Consider the following 22,425-nt stretch of genomic DNA (forward strand, 5'->3'; position numbering starts at 1 on the left):
AAAGTTGGTGAGAATTGTAGTTGACATGCCAAATTTCCTTAGTCTTCTGAGAAAGTAGAGGCTTTCTTAACTATAGTGTCGGCATGAGGGGAGGACAGGTTTTTGGTGATCTGGACACCTAAAAACTTGAAGCTCTCAACCCTTTCTACTTCGTCCCCATTGATGTAGACAGGGGAACGTTCTCCTTTACGCTTCCTGAAGTCGATGACAATCTCCTTAGTTTTGTTGACATAGAGGGAGAGATTATTGTTGCCGCACCAGTTCACCAGATTCCCTGTCTCATCATTGTTTGAGATCCGATCCACTACAGTGGTGTCGTCAGCAAACGTGAAAATCGAATTGGAGGGGAATTTGGCCACACAGTCAGAGGTGTATTAGGAATATAGTAGGGGGCTGAGAACACAGCCTTGTGGGGCACCGGTGTTGAGGATGATCATGGAGGTGGTGTTGTTGCCTATCCTTACCGATTGTGGTCTGAGTGTTAGGAAGTTCAGGATCCAGTCGCAGAGGGAGGTGCCGAGGCCCAGGCCACAGAGTTGGGAGATGAGTTTCGTGGGAATAATAGTGTTGAAGGCTGAGCTGTAGTCAATAAATAGGAGTCTGGCATAGGTGTCCTTGTTATCTAGGTGTTCCAGGGTTGAGTGCAGGGCCAGGGAAATGGCACCTGCTGTGGGCCTGTTGCGGCGGTAGGCAAACTGTAGTGGATCCAGGTAGTCCGGGAGGCTGGAATTGATTCGTGCCATAACTAACTTATCGAAGCACTTCATAATGATGGATGTCAGAGCCACCGGCCAATAGTCATTAAGTTTACGTCTCCACCATAAATTCCTGACTCCCACACTGCAGTCTAAAGCTTCAATTTAGCACGAATTTCAACTGACGGAATTTGGGTTTCCTGCCTCCGATATCCACAACACACTCCCTTCTGGCAAAATTGAGATCTGTCAGGACTTTAATATCTGGGTCTCAACTGCCATTTTCGTAAGGCCTACGGAGGTAGCTCAACTATGCTGAAATCTGGTCCTGGGAGAACTCTGCAAAAATGTGGTCCAGGGAGTTTGTTCGCATCATGGATGGGCATCAACATCTGTTGTTTGTAATTCCTGTGCCATATAGGAATTTCAGGACACTTGAAGCGTCTAAGGTGACGACACGTGTCACAAGCATCTCAGGCTGCTCCAGCTCAGGATTTCCAAACTTGTGGGGCAGTCAGAGTTACTGTAGAGCATCAGAGAGGATTAAGTTTCCTGAATCATATATTTCAGGGGGTGGTCATCTCACAGACAGCGAGGTAAGGATAGTAGGCATGCGACCATAGAATCCCTACAGTGCAGGAGGCCATTCGGCCCTTTAGGTCTGCTCCGATTCTCCAAAAGTGAATCCTATCCAAGCCCACCTCCTGCTCTATTCCCGTAACCTCGCGCATTTACTATGGCAATTCAGAATGGTTAATCCACCTAACTTGCACATTTTTGGTCTGTGGGAGGAAACCAGAGTACCTTGAGGAAACCCACGCAAACACGAGGAGAATGTGCAAACTCCACACAGTCACCCAAAGCCAGAATTGAACCCAGGTCCCTGAGACAGCAGAGGTAACCACTATGCCAACCTAGATGGCATACAGCAAACTTGCACCATTAATATAAACATTAAGCACAAAAACAGCAAAATTAGGCTAAATCTTTATAGACCTGGGTAAGACCTTAGCTAGAGTATTGTGCCCAGTTCTGGTCACCACACTTGAAAGTTCCTTGGAAGGGTGCAGAGTACCAGAATTATTAATGTTCTGGAACACTGATCATGAGGTGGAGGAAGCCAAAGCAATCAATGATTTTAGACGGTTATTGGATGGGCACTTGAAGGAACTAAACTTGCAGAGCTACAGGAATCGAGCTGGGGAGTGGATCTGATTGGAATGCTCCACAGGGAGAGGGCATGGACTCGAATGGACAAACAACCTCCTTCTGTGCTGCAAATGACTCAATGAGTCTTCGATGAAAACAATGCTTCTTTAAAAATAATGCTTAACATAGAGTATTATCGTGTTCTTTTATCAGAATTACGATTCATAGAACGACCTTGAACTTGACTTCCAAGTTGTTTAACAAGGCTTCTCCGACTTCTTCCATTATACCCAGAGAAAAATTGGGAAGCAATTACCTTTGCATGATGCAAATCTACACCGTACATGGAAAGCATCTTGGCATTTTCCAGAAATTGAGCATCAGCTTGGGCTGGAGATAGACCCCTGGTACAAAGACAATTTAGTTAAATGCAAAAATATAATGACACATGGTTATGTGGTCAGCTTCCAATTTAAGAAAAGGCTAATCTAAACTCAGACTAGTCCTCAAATTATAAACCAAAAGAGAAAATGCTAGGACATCGCAGCAGGTCTGGCAGCATCTATAAAGAGAGAAAAGAGCTGACATTGAATGCAGGTCATCTGATTTTAACATTCAATTGTCAATTTAAATATCATTAGTGAGCCTGGTACACAATCGTCCAGGCTCACTTGCCTTAATGGCCTCGGTTCTCACCGGGGACCAGGCGTGGTGGTCTTGCTGGTGAGATCACAGGCCATTGAAGCCCCACAGGCAATTGGGGCGCAGGGGGGCTATTGGGGAGGCGATTGGCAGGGAGGGTAGCCATCAGCGAGGGACGCCGGTACTACAAATCCAAGCACAGAAACTGTGAAAATGCAGCACACAACAAAACAACAAATGATGGCACCCCTACTCACTTGCCAAACTATCACTGATTTGTTGGGAAATTCAGGACCTTCCAAATAAATTGCACACTTGGCTTCGTAGCTGCACTCTTACTTTCGGATCAGGAGACTGTCCTCCAGTCCAGCACTCAATCTAGGCCAACCTTTTATTCTAGAACTGAGGGAATTGTCAGAAAGGCCACCTTTCAAATGAGATGGTAAACAAAGTCTGCCTGTTCAGGTGGATGCAGAATCTACCAAGGAACCATAAAATGGTATCGCACAAACAAAATCACCAAAACTGATTAACTGGTCATTCATCTCATTGTTGTTTCATGGGGCCTTGCTGTGTGTCAACTGGCTGCCATGTTTCCCTCCTCAAAAAATCTAAAACAAACCTTGACAACTAAAATGAGAGCATTTTAACAGTTAGTTTATCTTTCAGTACAATGCAATTGAGTGTATATTACTATTCAGATAATTGACCAAAAGTCTTAGGTTTCAGTCAAATAGTTTATCTTCATTTTCCATGTTCCTGTCTTCAGGATTCTCCACGAGTATCTAATTGTTTAAGAATACTCAACAAACAGATGTACATGAGATGAAAAAATGACATTAACTTCTACCTGTGTGTTTTATGCAGTTCACAAACTTTCTCTTCCAATTCCTTTGTCTGAGTTGGAGCAAACTGTAATTCTGAGACATAACCTGCTTTGTGTTCATCTGCATCATAGTCCCCAAGTTCTGCTTGCAAGGTGCAAGAACCAAGGAGGGCATGAGTTACGAAAGAGCACGGCAATCGACCACAAATGATATCTTGGCGAAGTTGAAGGCATAGGTAGTATCTGCAGTAGATGGTACAAGAGGTGATGAGTTTGGAAGAAAAACAGAACATCCTCTTTCATACTATATGAATCAATTCTCAATATTGATTTTGTATTGCTGAATAATCTAAGTAGGGTTTCCAAACTATTACACTAACACAGCTACATTATTAAGAATAGCTTTTTTCCTTCAATGGAATAAATTACAAAATTCTGAAGTGAGCCCAATTTTCATGGATTTCAAACCTGCCAAACAACATTTAAACCACTATGAATGCTTTCGTTATGTTAATGATCAAAAATGGTCAAACACAAATTTCTGGTCTTAAATATTTTGTTAAACTCACACATGAAATTTTAACATTGAAAAAATTACCCAATTTTACTCGTTACAAAGAAAAAGTAAATTATCCCCCTTTGTTAGTTATTCAATTTCATTAAATTTCATTGCGCATTATCGTTGACACAACCTTGTGTTTATGGGCGATTATCAATAAAACAATAGAAGACAACGCTCTTTTTGCAAATGCACAGCAACATAAATAATTTGCCCATCAACAAATAAAATAGAAATTAAAACTCTCAGAACACTGCATGCAGTGCACAACATGCCAACCATGCACATAAAACTAATGATTTTGTGGACTCCTTGGGACTGCCTTATGGATCCCAGTTTGAAAGCCTCTACCTTGAAGTACTTAAAGATTTTTTTTGCCCATTGAGTCCTTGCCATTCATTCTGGAGCATAGATTCACATTAAATCTGTTGCACTTGCTCAATGAAATTAATTCATAACATATCGTAGAATCCCTACAGTACAGAAGGATGCCATTCGGCCCATCAAGTCTCACCGACTTTCCAACACAGCATTTTACAGGCAGCACAGTGCTTAGCACTGCTACCTTGCAGTGCCAGGGACCCGAGCTCGATTCGGAACATTGTTCAGAGTTTGCACATTCTCCCTGTGTCTGCATGGATTTCCTCCGGGTGCTCCGGTTTCCCCCCTCAGTCCAAAAGACATGCTGGTTAGGTGCATTGGCCATGCTAAATTCTCCCTCAGTATACCCGGACAGACACCGGAGCGTGGGACTAGGGAATTTTCACAGTAACTTCATTGCAGTGTTAATGTAAGCCTACTTGTGACATGAATAAATAAACTTAAAACTTACCCATATCTATTTTGCACCCTCTCCTTCTCCCCTATGCACTCTATGACTGGTAAGTTTTGTCTGTACAGCGTGTAAGAAACAATTTTCACTGTATCCCAATACGTGTGACAATAATATATCAAATCTCCAGCCCTATCCTCATAACCCCACATATTTACCCTGCTAATTCCCCTAACCTATATATCTAAGGGACAATTTAGAATGGCCAATTAACCTAACCCGCATATCTTTGGAGGAAACGCACGCAGATACGGGGACAGCATGTGAACGCCACACAGTCAACCAAGGCTGGAATCAAACCCAGGTCCCTGGCACTGTGACGCAGCAGTGCGAACCACTGTACCACCATGTTGCCTACATTCTGCCATCATGAAAGTAGATGCACTGCCAAACACATTTGCATTCTCAGTACACAGGGCTCAACAACATTAATGCCGAGGAAAATCTTTTCCATAAACACAAACTCTAGAACCGAAGAAAAGTCAGATGAAAAATATCCATTTAGCCAAAGTTCACCCCTCTCTCTTAAAATCCATCCAACTGCATTACAAATTAGAGTATTTAAAATATTTATCACATTATTTGGACATTAAAATCTTTTTTCCTTTATGCATTCTGAAATTACTTTTTATAGATACCAATTCATGCTCCAAAGATCCACTTTCTTAACATTACCTGAAGCAAGAGCCTGCATTTACTTAGGTATATCAATTAATAATTAAATATTTTGGGGACGATTCTCCCAAAAAAATTCTAAGTGTCTATTATGTGTAAAAACTGGAGTAAGTCCCACTGTTTTTTTCAGCGGGAGTTTCAACATGAATCTCCCACACACTGTGCACTGCAGAGTGCACTAGTGTGAATCGTGCTGAAATTCAGTGGACAGGGCCTATTCCCACTGAAGAGGCTGGCAGCATAACGCTGAGCAGGCCACTGTGCCGATCTGTCAGTGCAGAGATCGGCGCATGCACAATGGCCCTGCACTGCTGGCCTCCCAATCACTGGCCAGCCCCGTGGCCCCCACATCACAGGCCCTCCCACCCCCCCATGGCCCGATCACTGGCCACCCTGAACATGCCCAGACCAGCCACAACCACCCCACACCCCAATTCAGCCCGACCACCCCAGCTGACCCCTACCCCCTCCCACCCTGACGGCCAGCCCCAATTGCTGCCTTCCCTGCCTCTGTCACTCAGCCCAAATGCAGAGTGGCAACGCCCCTCTCCCCCCCTTCCCAATCGCACCGCAAAGGTTCAGCCCCATCAGGACCTGCCCTATGCTCAGTGGGCAGTGCCAAGGTGCCTCCTGGGTATTGGCACTGGCTGCGGGACGCAGCCATATGGACATGATGATTTAAATAAATTATGCAGCTCCGCGCCGATTTCTGGCACGGAGCTGGCAACGTCCAGCAGGAAGCCTGCAAAATGGCCTCCGCTATAAAAGCAGTGCAGCAACCTGGGAGAATCGCCCCCTTTATTTTCTCCATAGTCATCTCCTTTCTTAAGATTGTAAAGCTTAAACTTTCTCTACTCTTTCCTCCAGGAAAGAGCTTCTTCAGCTCAGCACACATTGCAGTTAGGCCAGTTCTTCTAAAATTCCCCATCAAGATTTCAGAAGAGTCTATTTGGCATGGTCGAATCCCAATTATTATTGGTCTTCACAGAACTACAGAGATGAAATTACACCCAGTCAGTATGTTAGCCCAAGAATAGTCACATTTCTCCTCCACATGAAACTCAATTTATTCATCCTCTCAAAATAAATAGAGTTCCAAATCTGAACTTAATCAAAAATGCTGAAAATACACAAAAAGGTCCTGTATCAGCATCTATAAAGAGCACAAGCAGATAAAGCATATTTTCAGTTTTAGTTTTACACTGAAATATTAACTTGTCTTTGCTTTTTAAAGACCTTTTGTGTACTTCAACATTTTCCACACTTAGTTCAACAAACTATGGCATTTATTTTTCAGTTTGTTTGTGCAGCTTTTAAAAAACTCTTTCATGGCATGTGGGAGTTGCTAGCTATTACCCACCTCTCGGTTCTCTTGAGAAGGTGGTGGTGAACCACCTTCCTGAATTGCTGCTATTCTATGCGGAATGGTACACCCACACTGCTGTTAGGAAAGCTCCAAAGCATGTTGTCGCAATGCATAGAACAAACATTTTATTTTGTACACTATACGAGTTTCCTTTTTTAAATTGAAGCATAGATTGAAACTTTACAAGACTATATGTTGAAAATATTTTCACAAGAATTTGTTCATCTAATTTAAAACATTCGTACCTTGTGATATCTTCAGTTAACTGTGAAGGATCAGGAGGATAGAATTTTACATTAAAGGAAAACTGCCAAGGACAATCTGCAATGAAATACAAACTCTATCAAGATATGTGGCAAATCAGGACCATAAAGTCATCACAACACAGGAGATCACCATGCAATCCATTGATTTTTTTGCTAGTTTTATGTACAGTAATCCAGTGAGTCCTATTTCCCTGTTCTATCACTTTAGTCTGCAATTTTATTTCCAAGTGCCTACGAAAATTCCTTTAAAATCTTTGATCACCTCCACTTCACCACCCTCGTAGGGAGTAAATTCCAAGTAATTACAACTTACTGTGGGGGAAAAAAGAAGTTCTTCACATTCCCACTGCATCTCTTGTCCAAAACCTTAAATCTGTGTCCCCTTGCCCTTGTATCAAAGACTAAGGGAAGCAGCTTTTCCTTCTTCCCCTAATCTACAACTTTTATTATCTTGTGCACCTCCATCAAATATCCCCATCAATACCCTTTGCTCCAAGGAGAACAACTCCAGTTCTCTAACCTAACCAGAGTCATCGTCCAGAACCAGGGGTCACAGTCTGAGGATGCAGGGTAGACTATTTAGGACAGAGGTGAGGAGACATTTCTTCACCCAAAGAGTGGTGAGCCTGTGGAATTCATTACCACAGGAAGTAGCTGATGCCAAAACATTGAATGTATTCAAGAGGTGGCTGGATATAGCACTTGGGGCGAATGGGATCAAAGGTTATGGGGAAAAAGCAGGATTAGGATATTGATTTGAATGATCAGCCATGATTGTAATGAATGACAGAGCAGGTTTGAAGAGCCAAATGGCTTCCTCCTGCTCCTATCTTCTATGTTTCGATGTTTCTAACACAGTAGGTAAAATCTCTCAGCTCTGGAATCATTTTGATAAATCTCCTCTGCACCCTATTACAAATCTTCACATCCTTCCTAAATTCTGGTGATCAGAACTAACAAAATATTCTAGTTGTGGCCTAACCAGAGCTGTATAAAGGTTCAGCATAACTTCCTTGCTTTTGTACTCAATATCTCGATTATGAATCAAAGAATCCCTACAGTGCAGAAGGAGGCCATTTAGCCTATTGAATCTGCATTGACTTTCCAAAAGAGCATCTACACAGGCCCACTCTCCGTCCAATCCCCACATTTTTGGCCATTTTTATCATGGCTAATCAACCTAACCTACACTATTTTGGACACTAAAGGGCAATTGAGCATGGCCAATCCATCTAACCTGCACTTCTTTGGTCTGTGGGAGTAAACTTGATCACTCAGAGGAAACCCACGCAGGCGCAGGGAGAACAATCAAACTTCACACAAACATGCATCCAAGGCCGAAATCGAATCCTGATGGCCCTGGTGCAATGAGGCAGCAGTGCTAACCACTGTGCCAGCGTACCGCCCTGATGCTTAATATCCCATATACTTTCTTATGACTCTCAATATGTCCTGCCTCTTTCAAAGATTTAAGCACATGAATCTCTGTCCTTAAGCCAGTTTTTTAGCCATTAGAATAACAGAATGGTTGCAACACAGAATGAAGAACAGGACAGCCCGTCACGCCTGTGTCAGTTCTCGGGAAGTGAAAATAATCTGGTCCCATTTCTGCATTTTTTACCTGCTATTGCATGAGCCTCAATTTTACTAACCAGTCTTGTGCGATACTTTGTCAAACATTTTCTTAAAATCCATATGGACAACATTTGTTGCCTTCCCCTCAACCTTTCCTGTCAAAAAATTCACTTAGAGCAGTCAAGTACGATATGCCTATACAAATCCTGCTGGCTTTCCTTAATTAACTCAAACCTCTAGTAGTGCCTGTGGATTCTCTCTCTCATGATACTTACTAAAAATATTCACTACGTTAGGATTATGCGCAACTAAAAAGGTCAATAGAATATATGTCCAAGTTAATCTTTGATGAACCTACACATACTACTGTTTAAACAACAATGCACTTACTTCGAATTTGTTTCTTTATTTCCTTTGCAGGGTCCAACCAATTCTAAAAAGAGATAGAGTTGTGCATTAGAACTAATCAAATGGAAAAAATATACATTTCATAATAATTGGAGCTGAAGTAGGGTTTTTAGGAAACCCTCAGCTCATGCTTTTTTGAAAACGGACCGTACGCTTATCAATTTTGATAATGTTTACTGGATGGAGGTATTCTACATGTTACATTCCGGTATCATGTCTGGATATTTGCAGCATTTTAATGATGCAACCCATATTTTGCATAGCAGTTTTCATTTCCCAGTAGTTCCATCACTATCGTCATCAGTAACTGATCTTCATTTACTGTTATTTCACCCTAGCTTAAAATATTTTCCAAGGATTTGAGCTAGGATTGAACTAAAATCCACGATTACACTGCTGTTCATTTTTCAATGTTCAAATTTCACACTTCTATTGTTTCACTGAAGTCCCAGGAGCAATAATTTCAAACACAAGGGGCTAAAGATCACGCTTTAGATGTAATTAGAAAATTGCAGCTGTAATGCGCTAGTTATGTTACAGTTCACACTTCCGTTCTAATTGATGTGCATAAATCAAAAAATAAAATCTTCTGCAAACTAGTGTAATCGGCAACCAGAATATAATATAATAGTGTATTTTATTTTGCTTCCAATTAAATTTCTTAGTGTATTTGTTTATAGATTTATTAGCAAGGCTGTAAATGGGTTTCATCAAGCAAAATATACAATTTTGAATAGGGTGTCCAATCCTTCACCTATGAGCAACCAGATTGAAAACTACATTAAACAACCTACACCAAATCATTTAATAGGTTAACTGGAACACACTGGTCAATTCCTCAGGAAATGAAATATTTTTTGATACACGTAAACTAAAAAGTTGCCTCTGCACCAAAGAAAATAAATACAGTCTGAAGAACGTTTCTGAACCATCGCAATGCAGAATCTTGAAAATTCAACCTGGACCACAGCGCTTGTGGGCAGAGCCTGATTGGAGTGCGGAGAAAGTTCAGGAAAGTGGTTTTGCATGTAACCGAGGTTTAAAATTCCCCAAACATTGTGCTGACTGAGCTAATGTTATCTGGATCATGTTACTGTAGAGCATACGAGCGTAAACACACAGAAACTCTACAGCAACATCTCAATTTCTGGAAAATATTGTGCCCAGAGCGGCACCGTCTCATTGGAAGTTTAAGTAGCCAAAATTCCCTGTACTAAATAACAAATAGGCTAATTCGAAGGCACTGATAGAATTAATTTACCAAGCATACTTACGTGTAGCAGAGCTAAAAAAATTCAAAAATATCAGTGACAGAAATATTTGCAGAGAAACAATGTAAATACAAACGCTGTTCTATTCATTTGAATTATTGTCACTCCATCACCTATATCCTTCATCCTACCCAGCCACCCAAGTGAAGACTTTCACCATTTCTGCGGCATAGGGTGAAAACCTTTTTTAAAAAATTTGTTCACGGGATGTGGGCATTGTCGGCTGGAATAGACTCTGGCTGGGCCAGAGTCAATCTGTATTGGTTTTTATGGTGTATTAGATCGGGATAGGTTAACAGTTAGCATTATTTATATGTTGGGCATTCATTTTTCTAATAAAGAAATATTTCCACCACGATCTGCCAACTGATTTGGATTTGATTTATTGTCACATGTATTAATAAAGTGAAAAGTATTGTTTCTTGCGCGCTATACAGGCAAAGCATACCGTTCATAGAGAAAGAAACGAGAGAGTGCAGAATGTACTGTTACGGTCATAACTAGGGTGTAGAGAATAATCAACTTGATGCAAGGTAAATCCATTCAAAGGTCTGACAGCAGCCGGGAAGAAGCTGTTCTTGGGTCAGTTGGTACGTGACCTCAGACTTTTGTATCTTTTTCCCGACAGAAGGTGGTGGAAGATGGAATGTCTGGGGTCCTTAATTATGCTGGCTGCTTTGCCGAGGTAGCGGGAAGTGTAGACAGAGTCAATGGATGGGAGGCTGGTTTGCGTGATGGGGACTACATTCACGATCTTTTGTAGTTCCTTGCAGTCTTGGGCAGAGCAGGAGCCATACCAAGCTGTGATACAACCAGAATGAATATTTTCTATGGTGCATCTGTAAATGTTGGAGAGAGTCGTAGCTGACAAATTTCCTTAGTCTTCTGAGAAAGTAGAGGAGTTGGTGGACTTTCTTAACTATAGTGTTGGCATGGGGGGACCAGGACAGGTTGGTGATGATCTGGACACCTAAAAACTTGAAGCTCTCGACCCTTTGTACTTTTTCCCCATTGATGTAGACAGGGGCATGTTCTCCTTTACGCTTTCTGAAGTCGTTTTGTTGACATTGAGGGATTATTGTTGCTGCACTAGTTCACCACATTCTCTATCTCATTCCTGTCTCGTCATTGTTTGAGATCTGACCCACGATGGTGGTGTCGTCAGCAAACTTGAAAATCGAATTGGAGGGGAATTTGGCCTCACAGTCATTGGTGTATAAGGAGTATAGTAGGGGGCTGAGAACACAGCCTTGTGGGGCACCAGTGTTGAGGATGATTGCGGAGGCGGCACGGTAGCACAGTGGTTAGCACTGCTGCTTCACAGCTCCAGGGTCCCGGGTTCGATTCCCGGCTCGGGTCACTGTCTGTGTGGAGTTTGCACATTCTCCTCGTGTCTGCGTGGGTTTCCTCCGGGTGCTCCGGTTTCCTCCCACAGTCCAAAGATGTGCGGGTTAGGTTGATTGGCCAGGTTAAAAAATTGCCCCTTAGAGTCCTGGGATGTGTAGGTTAGAGGGAGTAGCGGGCACAATATGTGGGGGTAGGGCCTGGGTGGGATTGTGGTTGGTGCAGACTCGATGGGCCGAATGGCCTCCTTCTGCACTGTAGGGTTTCTATGATTCTTCTATGATTCTAGGTGGTGTTGTTGCCTATCCTTACTGATCATGGTCTGCGAGTTAGGAAGTTCAGGATCCAGTCACAGAGGGAGGTGCAGAGACCCAGGCCATGGAGTTTGGAGATGGGTTTTATCGGAATAATAGTGTTGAAGACTGAGCTGGAGTCAATAAATAGGTGTCTGGCATAGGTGTCCTTGTTATCTAGGTGTTCCAGGGTTGAGTGCAGGGCCAGGGAGATGGCGACTGCCATCTGTGGACCTATTGCGGTGGGTGGTAAGCAACTGTAGTGGATCCAGGTAGTCCGGGAGGCTGGAATTGATTTGTGCCATGACTAGCCTTTCGAAGCACTTCATAATGATGGATGTCAGAGCCACCAGCCGATAGACATTAAGGCACGCTGCTTGGTTTTTCTTAGGTACCGGGATGATGATCTACTTGAAGCAGATAGGAACCTCAGATTGTTGTAAAGAGACATTGAAGATGTCTGTGAATAGCTCCGCCAGCTGATATGCGCAGGATCTGAGTGCTCGTCTGGGTACCCCATCCGGGCCAGTTGCTTTCCGTGGCTTGACCTTCGAGAAAGCTGCTCTGACATCTGCAATGGTGACCCCAGAGACAGGTTCATCCAGGGCTCCCAGGGTGGAGAGCATGCTCTCGCTGACCTCTTGCTCAAAACGGACGTAGAATGCATTGAGCTCATCAGGGAGGGGTGTGTTGGAGCTGGCGATTTTATATGCCTTCACCTTGTAATCTGTTATGTCTTGGAGACCTTGCCATAGTCGGTGGGGCTAGCCTGGGACTCTAACTTGGTCCGGTACTGTCTTTTGGCATCTTTGATGGTTCTCCTTAGATCATATCTGGCTTTCTTGTCTAGGTCAGCGTCGCCTGACTTGAACACCTCAGACCTGGACTTCAGCAAGCAGTGGATATCCCTGTTCTTCCATGGTTTCCGTTTGGGGAACACATGGATTTGCTCTTTTGGCACATAGTCTTCTACACACTTATGAATGAAGTCAGTTACCGTAGTGGCGTACTCGTTCAGGCTGGTCAGAGTTTAAAATACTGACCAGTCCACTGACTCCAAGCAGCCCCTTTGCTGATTTGGATGAAGCAATTTCCATCATACGTAACACTTTACTGTTTGCTTAACCCCTATACCTAACAAAATCTCACATCAATACTAATTAGTGGGCACATCAGCCAAAGCAGAACAATTCACAACATTTCTGTCTCCTGAGATCAACAATGATGGCCCCACTGCTATGTTGTTAGAGACCAGTCTCATGAACAGAACTAAAGGGTGTTTGGTATGCAGCTCACAAGATATCCAGCTGCAGCTGAGAAGAACAGCTGGCAGATAAATGGTTGGCAGTGATAACTGAACAAGGGCAAGAATACATCATTAAGCATTCAGCAAAGCACAGACTGGAGGTCAAAGATTTGTAGCATTTGAACATGGAAGCATCAACAGGCACAGCAGGGGAGGAAGCAGAAAAAAAACAAGACTCAATTTGTACCAAGAGGAATAACAATAGTCTCCATAGATTTAAGAATTAGTGCAAGGAAGACAAATACTTTGGAACTATACAACAAATTCTTTTAACACCTACAATATAAAGGATAGCAAATTTTTAAATTCACCACAGAGAAATAACCAGCATGCACTTCTCTTATGACTTTGAAATAGGCTGCAATTTCACAGCTCAATCTTAAAGCAACATCACAAATAATAGAAATGCCAGGATTTTCAGACTTCTTTTGTTATATCAATGTCATTTATTATTGGGTCACAATCGGTATATCCATGAAATTTGCAAGAACTACTACATAATTACAGATATTAGCACAATTTTTACTAAACCAAATTCAGGATAAACTTCTTCATTGAGAATGATTGGCATATGATACTCACTGCCACAACAACTTACATTCATATAGTTCCTTTAATGTAGTAAAGCATCACAGAGTGCTTCAAGGGAGCGCCCTCAAATAAAATTTAACACCATGCCAAATACAGTGATATTAGGTCAAATGACCAAAAGCATGGTCAAAGAAATATGTTTTAATGCAAGATGAGAAATACTGAGGCAGAGTGGATAAGGGAGGAAATTCCAGAGCAGTTAAAGACACAGCCAATGGTGAAGCAGTTAAAATCAGGGAGCACACAAGAATTGGAGGACGACAGATTTGGGTATTATAGCATTGAGAAGGCTGTGGAGATTAGAGGGGACAAGGACAAAAAGAGATTTGGAAATAAGTATGAAAATTTTAAAATTGAGAACTTGCATAACCAGCATGTAGGTCAGCAACTACAGGGATTATCAGTGATAAAATTTAGTGCAAGTTAGGATACAGGCATCAAAATTTTCAGGAGATTAACCGTGAAGATTTCAGCAGCAGAGCTAAAGCAGACTGGATTCAGTTAATTGAACTGAACAGCACCGATCTGAGGTTCATAATTGAGGTTTTGCAAGATGGTTTCAAAAGGTCCATCAAAAATAATCAACAGAAGCTTTAGTTTCATCCATCATTTGAATCCTTCGCCCTGTCTAACCAATAATTTTTGGCTAGTTTCTGGTGATTACAGTTGGCACATCTGCTTTTTCATTTTCTTCAAAGCTTTGAATGAGTAAAGAAGAGTCAATCAGCACAGCAATATGCCCTAACAAAGGGTCATCCAGACTGGAAATGCTGGCTCTATTCTCTCTGATGTGGAGATGCCGGCGTTGGACTGGGGTAAACACAGTAAGAAGTTTAACAACACCAGGTTAAAGTCCAACAGGTTTATTTGGTAGCAAAAGCCAAAGCTTTTGCTACCAAATAAACCTGTTGGACTTTAACCTGGTGTTGTTAAACTTCTTACTCTATTCTCTCTCCACAGATGCTGTTTGACCTGCTGAGATTTTGCAGCATTTTCTGTTTTTGTTTCAGATTCCAGCATCCACAATATCTTGATTTACAATTTAAAAGGTGCCTGGATCTGCACCTGAAATGCTGCACCTGCAGGGCTATGGACGGGGTCCTTGAAAATGAGATCAAAATGAGTGGCTAGTTTTTTTTTCTATATTGGTTGGTGCAGACATTTTAAGCTGGATGGCCTTCTACTTTGCCGCAACTTTTTTATGGTCCTGAACTTTTGCGCACACTTAACATACCTTTTGTATACTCCATGTCCTTTTGGCAATTTGCTGAGCAACCTATCTTTGTGTCATTAGCAAACCTAGTTACCATACATTCAATCCCTTTATCCAAATAAATGATTTGGATTGTAATTAGTTGAAGCCCCAGCATTAATTGCTGTGGCACTCTACTAGCATGCCAACCCCAAGCTCACCCTTTTATCCCTACCCTCTATTTCCTGTTAAGATAACCAATCCTCTATCCATGCTAATATGTTAGCTTCTAAATCTTGAGCTCTTATTTTGTGTTATAACCTTTGATGTTTCACCTTATTGAGCATGTCTTGGAAATCCAAGTACACCACATGTGCAGTTTTTCCTTTATCCACCTTCCTCAAAAAACTCTAAACAATTAGCCAAGCAGGAATTCCCTTTCACAAAACCATGTTAACTCTGCCTTATTACAATTTTCTAAACGTTCTGCAATTTCCTCTTTAATAATGGAAGTTAGCATTTTCCCTGTGACAGATGTTAAGCTAACTGGCCTATAGTTTCCTGCTTTCTCCCTTCTTGCCTGAATACAGGGGTTGTTTTTGTGATTTTCCAATCTACTGGGATCTTTCCAAAATCTAGGGAATTTTGGAAGATGACAACCAATTTCTGCAGCCACTTCTTTTAAGACCCTAGGATGCAAGCCAACAGATCCAGGGGTTTATCAGCCTTTTGTTCCAATACTTTTCCCAGTACCCTTTCCCTACTGATGATGATCGGATTAAATTCTTCCCTCCCTTTAACTTCCTTTTTTTCTACTATTCTTGGGGTGCTTTTTGTCTTCTACATGAAGACAGACAAAATACCTGTTCAACGCTTCTGCCATTTTCTTGTTCCTTGAGCAGCACACAGTAAAGTGGAGTCGTGGCCGAGCAGGTTTGATGAGCTATAGTGTCTACTCCTATTAACATTCTTATGAAGGATCCAAAAAATATCTAGTGCAGATATGGCAGGGCAATGAATAAGTAACCAGCAGTAACGATAGTAAGGAAACTGTCTACTTTGTGCCCACTCACGCCAATGGGTGCCAATAAGACTGGAGTTTGGAGTCTGATTAGGTCATATCCTATGTTGGTTTGTCTCGAACCTGATGGTGGAAAAATAAAATCTAGTTCTGATTAAGGAAGGTGTCGTTAATATCATCAAAATAATATGTAGAATTAACGGCTGCAAATTAGAGGTAATGTTACTCATTCAAAACTGTAACTTAATATCACAAGTTTTGTGCGATTCTTTCACTCATGAAAGAACTTGTTGAATGCCCCAACATTGAGCATTATCTCAGGATATAGGAGTGGGGGCAGGGCGGGGAGGGGGTCTGTGGAATTTAGCATGGGAGCAAAATGAAAGTAAAATGGTTGAAAAATCCCTGGCCCAGAAGTAGTTAAGGGAAAGCTTGCTGAGCACATGAAGTGATGAAAAAAACATTGATGGGGTTAGGTGAAGGTGGTGGAAAAGCGCTCCTGTACAACATAAATACCAACATGGATCTGCTGGGCTGAATGACCTGTTTCCGTGCTCTAAATACTTTGCAATTTTGAGAGAGAGAGAAATCTCTTGCAGTGTTCACCAGAATAATCCAACTCACACGAATCTCTCGTCACATGCCTGTCCTTTCTGATGAATGGATGAACTTTTTATGAACCTGGTTATCAGGGAAATCAGATTTAAACTTCTACCCAACTCAAGCCAGGCAGTTGGCAGCCATGGTGACATAACACAATAGTAAACTTCACAAGTTATATGGTTTGTATTTCAGTTACTTTTTCTTAAGAATGCACTTTTAAAAAATTATAACCAAGCTGTGACGCAAGAAAATAACTGATTTGTTAACATGTACTGAAGCAAAGTCATCCAAGTCTGTCACTTAAATACAAAAAGACAGTTTATAACTAAAACTCATGTTTGATTCTTATTCCTTGATACAGCAACAACTGGCCAACCCACAACTAAGAGAAAAGGGTTTTGTCACTATTATTCATTTTGTGTTTAAGACTAGATACATAAATTTGAGAATTTTTGCCCGAATCACATCCCCGCTTCAGATGCATTTGCCAACCACAGCAGAGGGGAGAGCAGGTATATATTGAGCAACACAAGAGATGCACTAGTCAAGATAATTATTTTTTTAAAATGATTTGTTACAAATCTTAAAGGCTGAAAAATACTATCAGTCTGCATAGCTAAATAAAACCTGTGACTTGCAGATTCACCATATTCTATTGTATTCATAAGAGGACACAAGTTGTCAACCCAAATATAGATGGATTTAAAAATGCATAGAAAGGTAGGACACTGCTGATTCAATGAATGATGCTGGCCAATTATACAATAGCATACATCAGAGGGTAGAGCAGGTCAAAAGCTTTGAATCATTTAACAAAATACTCATGGCGAGGAAATGGAGATTATTTTCTGAATAGATGAACTAGGATAGCCTTCCTGATCCTTAACTATTATAAAACTATTCCAAGATGGATCATACTTTTGCTGAAAAACTTCTTCACATCAATCTTAAATTGGGCTTTGCACATTGAACTGTGTACCATAGAGCTGAAATAATGTGCTAAATTTACCATTTTGTGCAATTTTGTTCCTTGCAAACTTTTATGGTCAACCTTTGCTCCCTCTTTGGATACTTAAAATGTGTTTGCAAATTACAGCAATAATACCATGTTTTAAAATGATATGGTACAAGGAAAAGGTGAGAACATTAAATGTTTTGGCAAAGGTTTTTGATTTCTTGCCATTGGCTCAAGTATATTTTATTTGCATTTGGAAACCTTCCCATTTTAACTGTTATGAATAAGCTGTGAATAGCTTTATTTCAATTTACCTTTTCATCTGCAGCATCCTGAAATGTGAGACCAAAATAATCCCTTTCCAACAGGTTGACTTGCTCACACACCTTGTCAAACAGTATCTGGCCCTTGGCACGTTTCTGAAAAATAAAAGCCACAGACAAATTTAGATTTTAACCTTAACATGCAAAATAAATAATAAAAATTCAAAATAATGTTTCATCTTAAAAGGTATGATTGATTAATTTAATCTTATTTGTAGCACGAGCAAAATATCATTGAAAAATAATTGAACAAGGTCTGAGAAAGGAATTTATTTTCAAATGATGAACATTTGTGCTTGATAATTGAAGTTACGCTTAAATTATATTTAACAACATAACTGAATGCAAAACTCGAAGTCCAACAAACTTCCATATCCTTCAAAAATCATGTTTCTTCAATATTAGTCACCTACTCAAAGCAAATGTCTACTTTTTCCAGTTTGTTGCTTGCACATATACTGTCTCTAATAGATGTCTTATATGGATACCATACAAGAGATTAGAGACTGTTGGTATAAATGGGTCTTTTTCTGATTGGCAGTCAGTGACTAGTGGGGTTCCGCAGGAATCTGTGCTAGGACCCCAGATGATACAAAGTTGGGTGGAAGGATGAGCTGAGAGTAGGATGTAGAGATGCTTCAGTGTGATTTGGACAGGCTGAGTATGAGGGCATATGCATAGCAGATGCAGTATAATGTTGATAAATGTGAGGTTATGCACTTTGGTAGCAATAATAGGAAGACAGATTATTACTTGAATGGATGTAAATTGAAAGAGGTGGATACTCAGCGACACCTTGGTGTCCTCGTGCATCAGTCACTGAAAGTAAGCTCGCAGGTACAGCAGGCAGTAAAGGTAGCAAATGACATGTAGGCCTCCATAGCGAGATGATTTGAGTATAGGGCTAGGGATGTTTTGTTGCATATGTATAGGACCATCCTGGAGCATCATGTGCAATTCTGGTGTCCTTATCTGAGGAAGGATGTCCTTGCTGTAGACGGAGCACAGCAAAGGTTTACCAGACTGATTCCTGGGATGGCAGGTCTGTCATATGAGGATTAGGAGTAAAGCTTTAGAACTGAGGGGAGGAGAAATTTCTTCACCCAGAGGGTGGTGAATGTGTGGAATTCACTACCACAGAAAGTAGTTGAGGCCAAAATGTTGTCTGATTTAAGAAGAAATTAGATACAGTTCTTGGGGCTAAAGGGATCAAGAGATATGTGGGGGAAGGGGGGAATCAGGATATTGAATTCGATGATCAGCCATGGTCAAAATGAATGGCGGAGCAGGCCTGAAGGACCAAATGGTCTACTCTTGCTTCTAGCTTCTATGTTACCCAACTAATTGTAGCGCTGATGAAAAGTCAAACAGAAACATTAACTCTGTTTCTCTCTTCACATATTCTGCCTTAACAGAAACGGCAACAACACTTAAAATACCTCGGAAATTTCCAAGATTTATGAACAAACTTAAAACTAATTTCATGACTAAGAATGTACTAAAAAAACCAGATTAAAATAAAAAAGGTACACAAGCATGACGCACATAAAACTGAGGGAATGGGAAAACACTCCACCACGTATTTTAAAAACTAATTCAAAATACTTTCTGCCTATGGACAGTTGGTTAAGAGGAAATCAGTGCAGTTTAATTGTCTTTCTCCTGTCCATGAAACAGTGCTAGAAAAAGCAACACTGTGCACTTCTGTAACTCATCATCAGGTTTGTATTGGTCGGGCATTATCTGGTCTATTGACAATTAAAGTTCATTTTATTCGCCTCATCTTTTATTCCAGACCAAATGGCTGTCGGCATCCTCCCACTTGCACAAGATGATGGGCATGCAGCAAATTAAAACCGTTGGGATGCGCTAGTTTCTTGTGGTGCACTTTTACTATGGCTGAGACCACCAACCCATGAGAGAGGCAGCTTGAGCCACAATTGCCATGTATAAAGTGGTTATCAGGTGTCATTGTGGGCTGTAATTTTGGTTTTGGCTCCTGTTGCCAAGCCACTGTAAACACTGAACCTCAGTGACTCACATTGACCGATGGGTGATGTTATTTTTCTCCACCATCAGCTTGTGTCTCTCAAGTTTGAAAGTTGATATGTCAGGTTTTCCTGTCAAGCTTGCCAGTATCTTTTGTGACGCTACTGTACCTTTAAGAAATGTATTTTTAATCATGTTCTTTGCAGTTATAAGCAGGCACAGAGCTTTCTGACTAGATGTCCTTTTATTCCTGCTTAAATGATTTAATTTTTAATTTGGGTCGAATGCACTCTTTGGCGTTCACAACCTTTTTGGAATTGTGGGGGAATGAATGATTGACAGATCAGATGGGACAGTTTTTTCCTCAAGATTACAACACCTTGAAGCGGACTGGACTTCTTAGTTTATTTTATTTCGTTTATTTATTTATTAGTCACAAGTAGGCTTATGTTAGCACTGCAATTAAGTTACTGTGAAAATCCCCCAGTTGCCACACTCCAGCACCTGTTTGGATACACGGAGGGACAATTTAACATGGCACCTAACCAGCACCTCTTTTGGACTGTGGGAGGAAACCGGAACACCCGGAAGAAACTCACGCAGACACGGGGAGAATGTGCAGACTCTGCACAGACAGTGACCCAAGCCGGGACTCGAACCAGGGTCCCTGGCACTGTGAGGCAGCAGTGCTAACCACTGTGCCACCACGAGCTACTCTGGCTCTAGCTACCTCACCACACAGAAAATCCTTAGGTATGTGACCTTCTTCAAACTGGAGAGCATTCTGGAGCCTGCTTTATGAGTGCTAACATCCTTGGAGTTGCATCATTGAGAGTATTGCATTTGTGATTTTGTTTTTACATATGCCCAGAATGCACCACAAAGATGAAAGTTGTTGAGCTTCCTTTCTTGATACCTGTCAGTCACCCACGTTTCACAGCCACGCATGGTGCTGATAATACAGGCCTCATAAACCAGCACCTTGGCCCTAAGTGTGAGCTTGATGTTATTTCATACAAGTTTTGTGAATCGGCCAAAGGTGGTCGCTACTTTCCATGTGTGCATCAAGTTCTGCATCAAGAATCAGATTGTCTGCCACTGTGAATCAAAGGTAGCAGAATTTGCTAACTACTTCTAGCCCCAGTGTTTCCGTGTGATCAGGAGCAAAGATGTGGTAACCTGCCTGTAACCATAGTTTTCTCAATGCTTACAGTCAGGGAGAGATAGTCCATGACCCTCAGTTTCCATGCGACTGACTAGTATGACATCAATGCCAACGAGTTCTCTGATCAAGATGTACTGTACTTTTGTCTTTGCTTTCAATCTGATTGTAGGGTTTGCTGTCAAATAGTCGTCAACATACGACCCAGCTTCATCCTCATATGACCTCACCTCAATGAATTTCGAGCTTGACAGTCCTTCCATCACTTTCACCTTTACACCCACTTGTTTAGATAGGAGTCCTCCCCGGGCAGTGGACCCTTGCACCATTCTTGAGAATTGTTAACCTTGCCAAATTCTGATTACAGCTGAAGTGGGACACCCACCCTGCAGGAACCGGAACAACTGAGACTAAGCAGACAGATGCATGATTGGCTTTTAATCCATGGATGGGTCCACTGCCACAAACATTAAATCCAGTCCACTGTCATTAAAACTACTGACAAGGTAAGTGTTATTGTTGCTTATTGAATTGTCCTCCAAATTGCAGAGGCTGAACAGTTCTGACACCTCCTTGTGCCTCCCCAAACCAAAATCCACCATACAAGGTGAAGTCATTGTTTTAAATACTGTCACTGATCCACCCTCCAACCTCTCCCAACACTATACATCCCACTTCTATCTCCTTCCTAAGATCCATAAACAGGACTAGCCTGGCAGACCCGAAGCGTTTCAGCTTGTTCTTGCTCTTATAGCTATTTTTTTTTCTCTTGTTATCTAGCCTCTTCCCTTATCCTCCATCAATTCAACAGTTTCTAGGCTTGACACCCTGAATAGCCAATCCCTCTACATCTCCATTCCCACAAGAACAGTATGATGGCCCTCTACTTTTTCCTGCACATCTTTGGACACTATGGGCCTTACCTATGCCTGCCTTCCATGGGGTGAGAGAGATATTCTTTGTGCCAATCCTACTTATGTCTTGCCCCTTTCCTCTTTTTCCATTTCACTGACAACTATTGGCACTATTTCCTGCTCTCACACTGAAAAATTGTCTCACCTCCTGACTCCCCCAAAGCTTTCCACTATCCATAAGAAACAAGTCAGGAGTGTAACAGAATACTATCCATTTATCTCGATGAGTGCAGAAGAAACTCAACAACAAACTTGTTTGATTTTCACACTTCTACCACATTAACTCTTTTTACCATGGGTGCACCATAGCTGTAGTGTTTATGATCTACAAGGTGCAGTGTCAGCAAATGTAGATACATTACGTTTGATTTCTTCTAAGTCATTAATATAGATTGTAAATAGCTGAGGCCCCAGCACTGATCATTACTCCACTGCACTAGTTTCAGCCACATTTATCCCTACTCTTTG

At 41.5% G+C, this 22,425-nt stretch overlaps 1 protein-coding gene across 8 annotated transcripts in view; it reads right to left on the reverse strand.

Annotated features, from left to right (window-relative positions):
• Window positions 1-22,425, reverse strand: part of epb41l2 (erythrocyte membrane protein band 4.1 like 2) — a 165,390-nt gene that overhangs the window by 49,875 nt on the left and 93,090 nt on the right. For all 8 annotated transcript variants that reach the window (XM_078212856.1, XM_078212859.1, XM_078212855.1 and 5 more), the window contains exons 5-9: window positions 17,884-17,988; window positions 8,976-9,018; window positions 6,990-7,065; window positions 3,337-3,555; window positions 2,161-2,248 (exon numbers count right to left, since the gene is read on the reverse strand). In XM_078212856.1, coding sequence (XP_078068982.1) covers window positions 2,161-2,248; window positions 3,337-3,555; window positions 6,990-7,065; window positions 8,976-9,018; window positions 17,884-17,988 — 531 coding nt within the window. The remainder of the gene's footprint in view (window positions 1-2,160; window positions 2,249-3,336; window positions 3,556-6,989; window positions 7,066-8,975; window positions 9,019-17,883; window positions 17,989-22,425) is intronic.

Source organism: Mustelus asterias, chromosome 5, assembly GCF_964213995.1.
Source record: "Mustelus asterias chromosome 5, sMusAst1.hap1.1, whole genome shotgun sequence".
Lineage (NCBI taxonomy): Eukaryota > Metazoa > Chordata > Chondrichthyes > Carcharhiniformes > Triakidae > Mustelus > Mustelus asterias.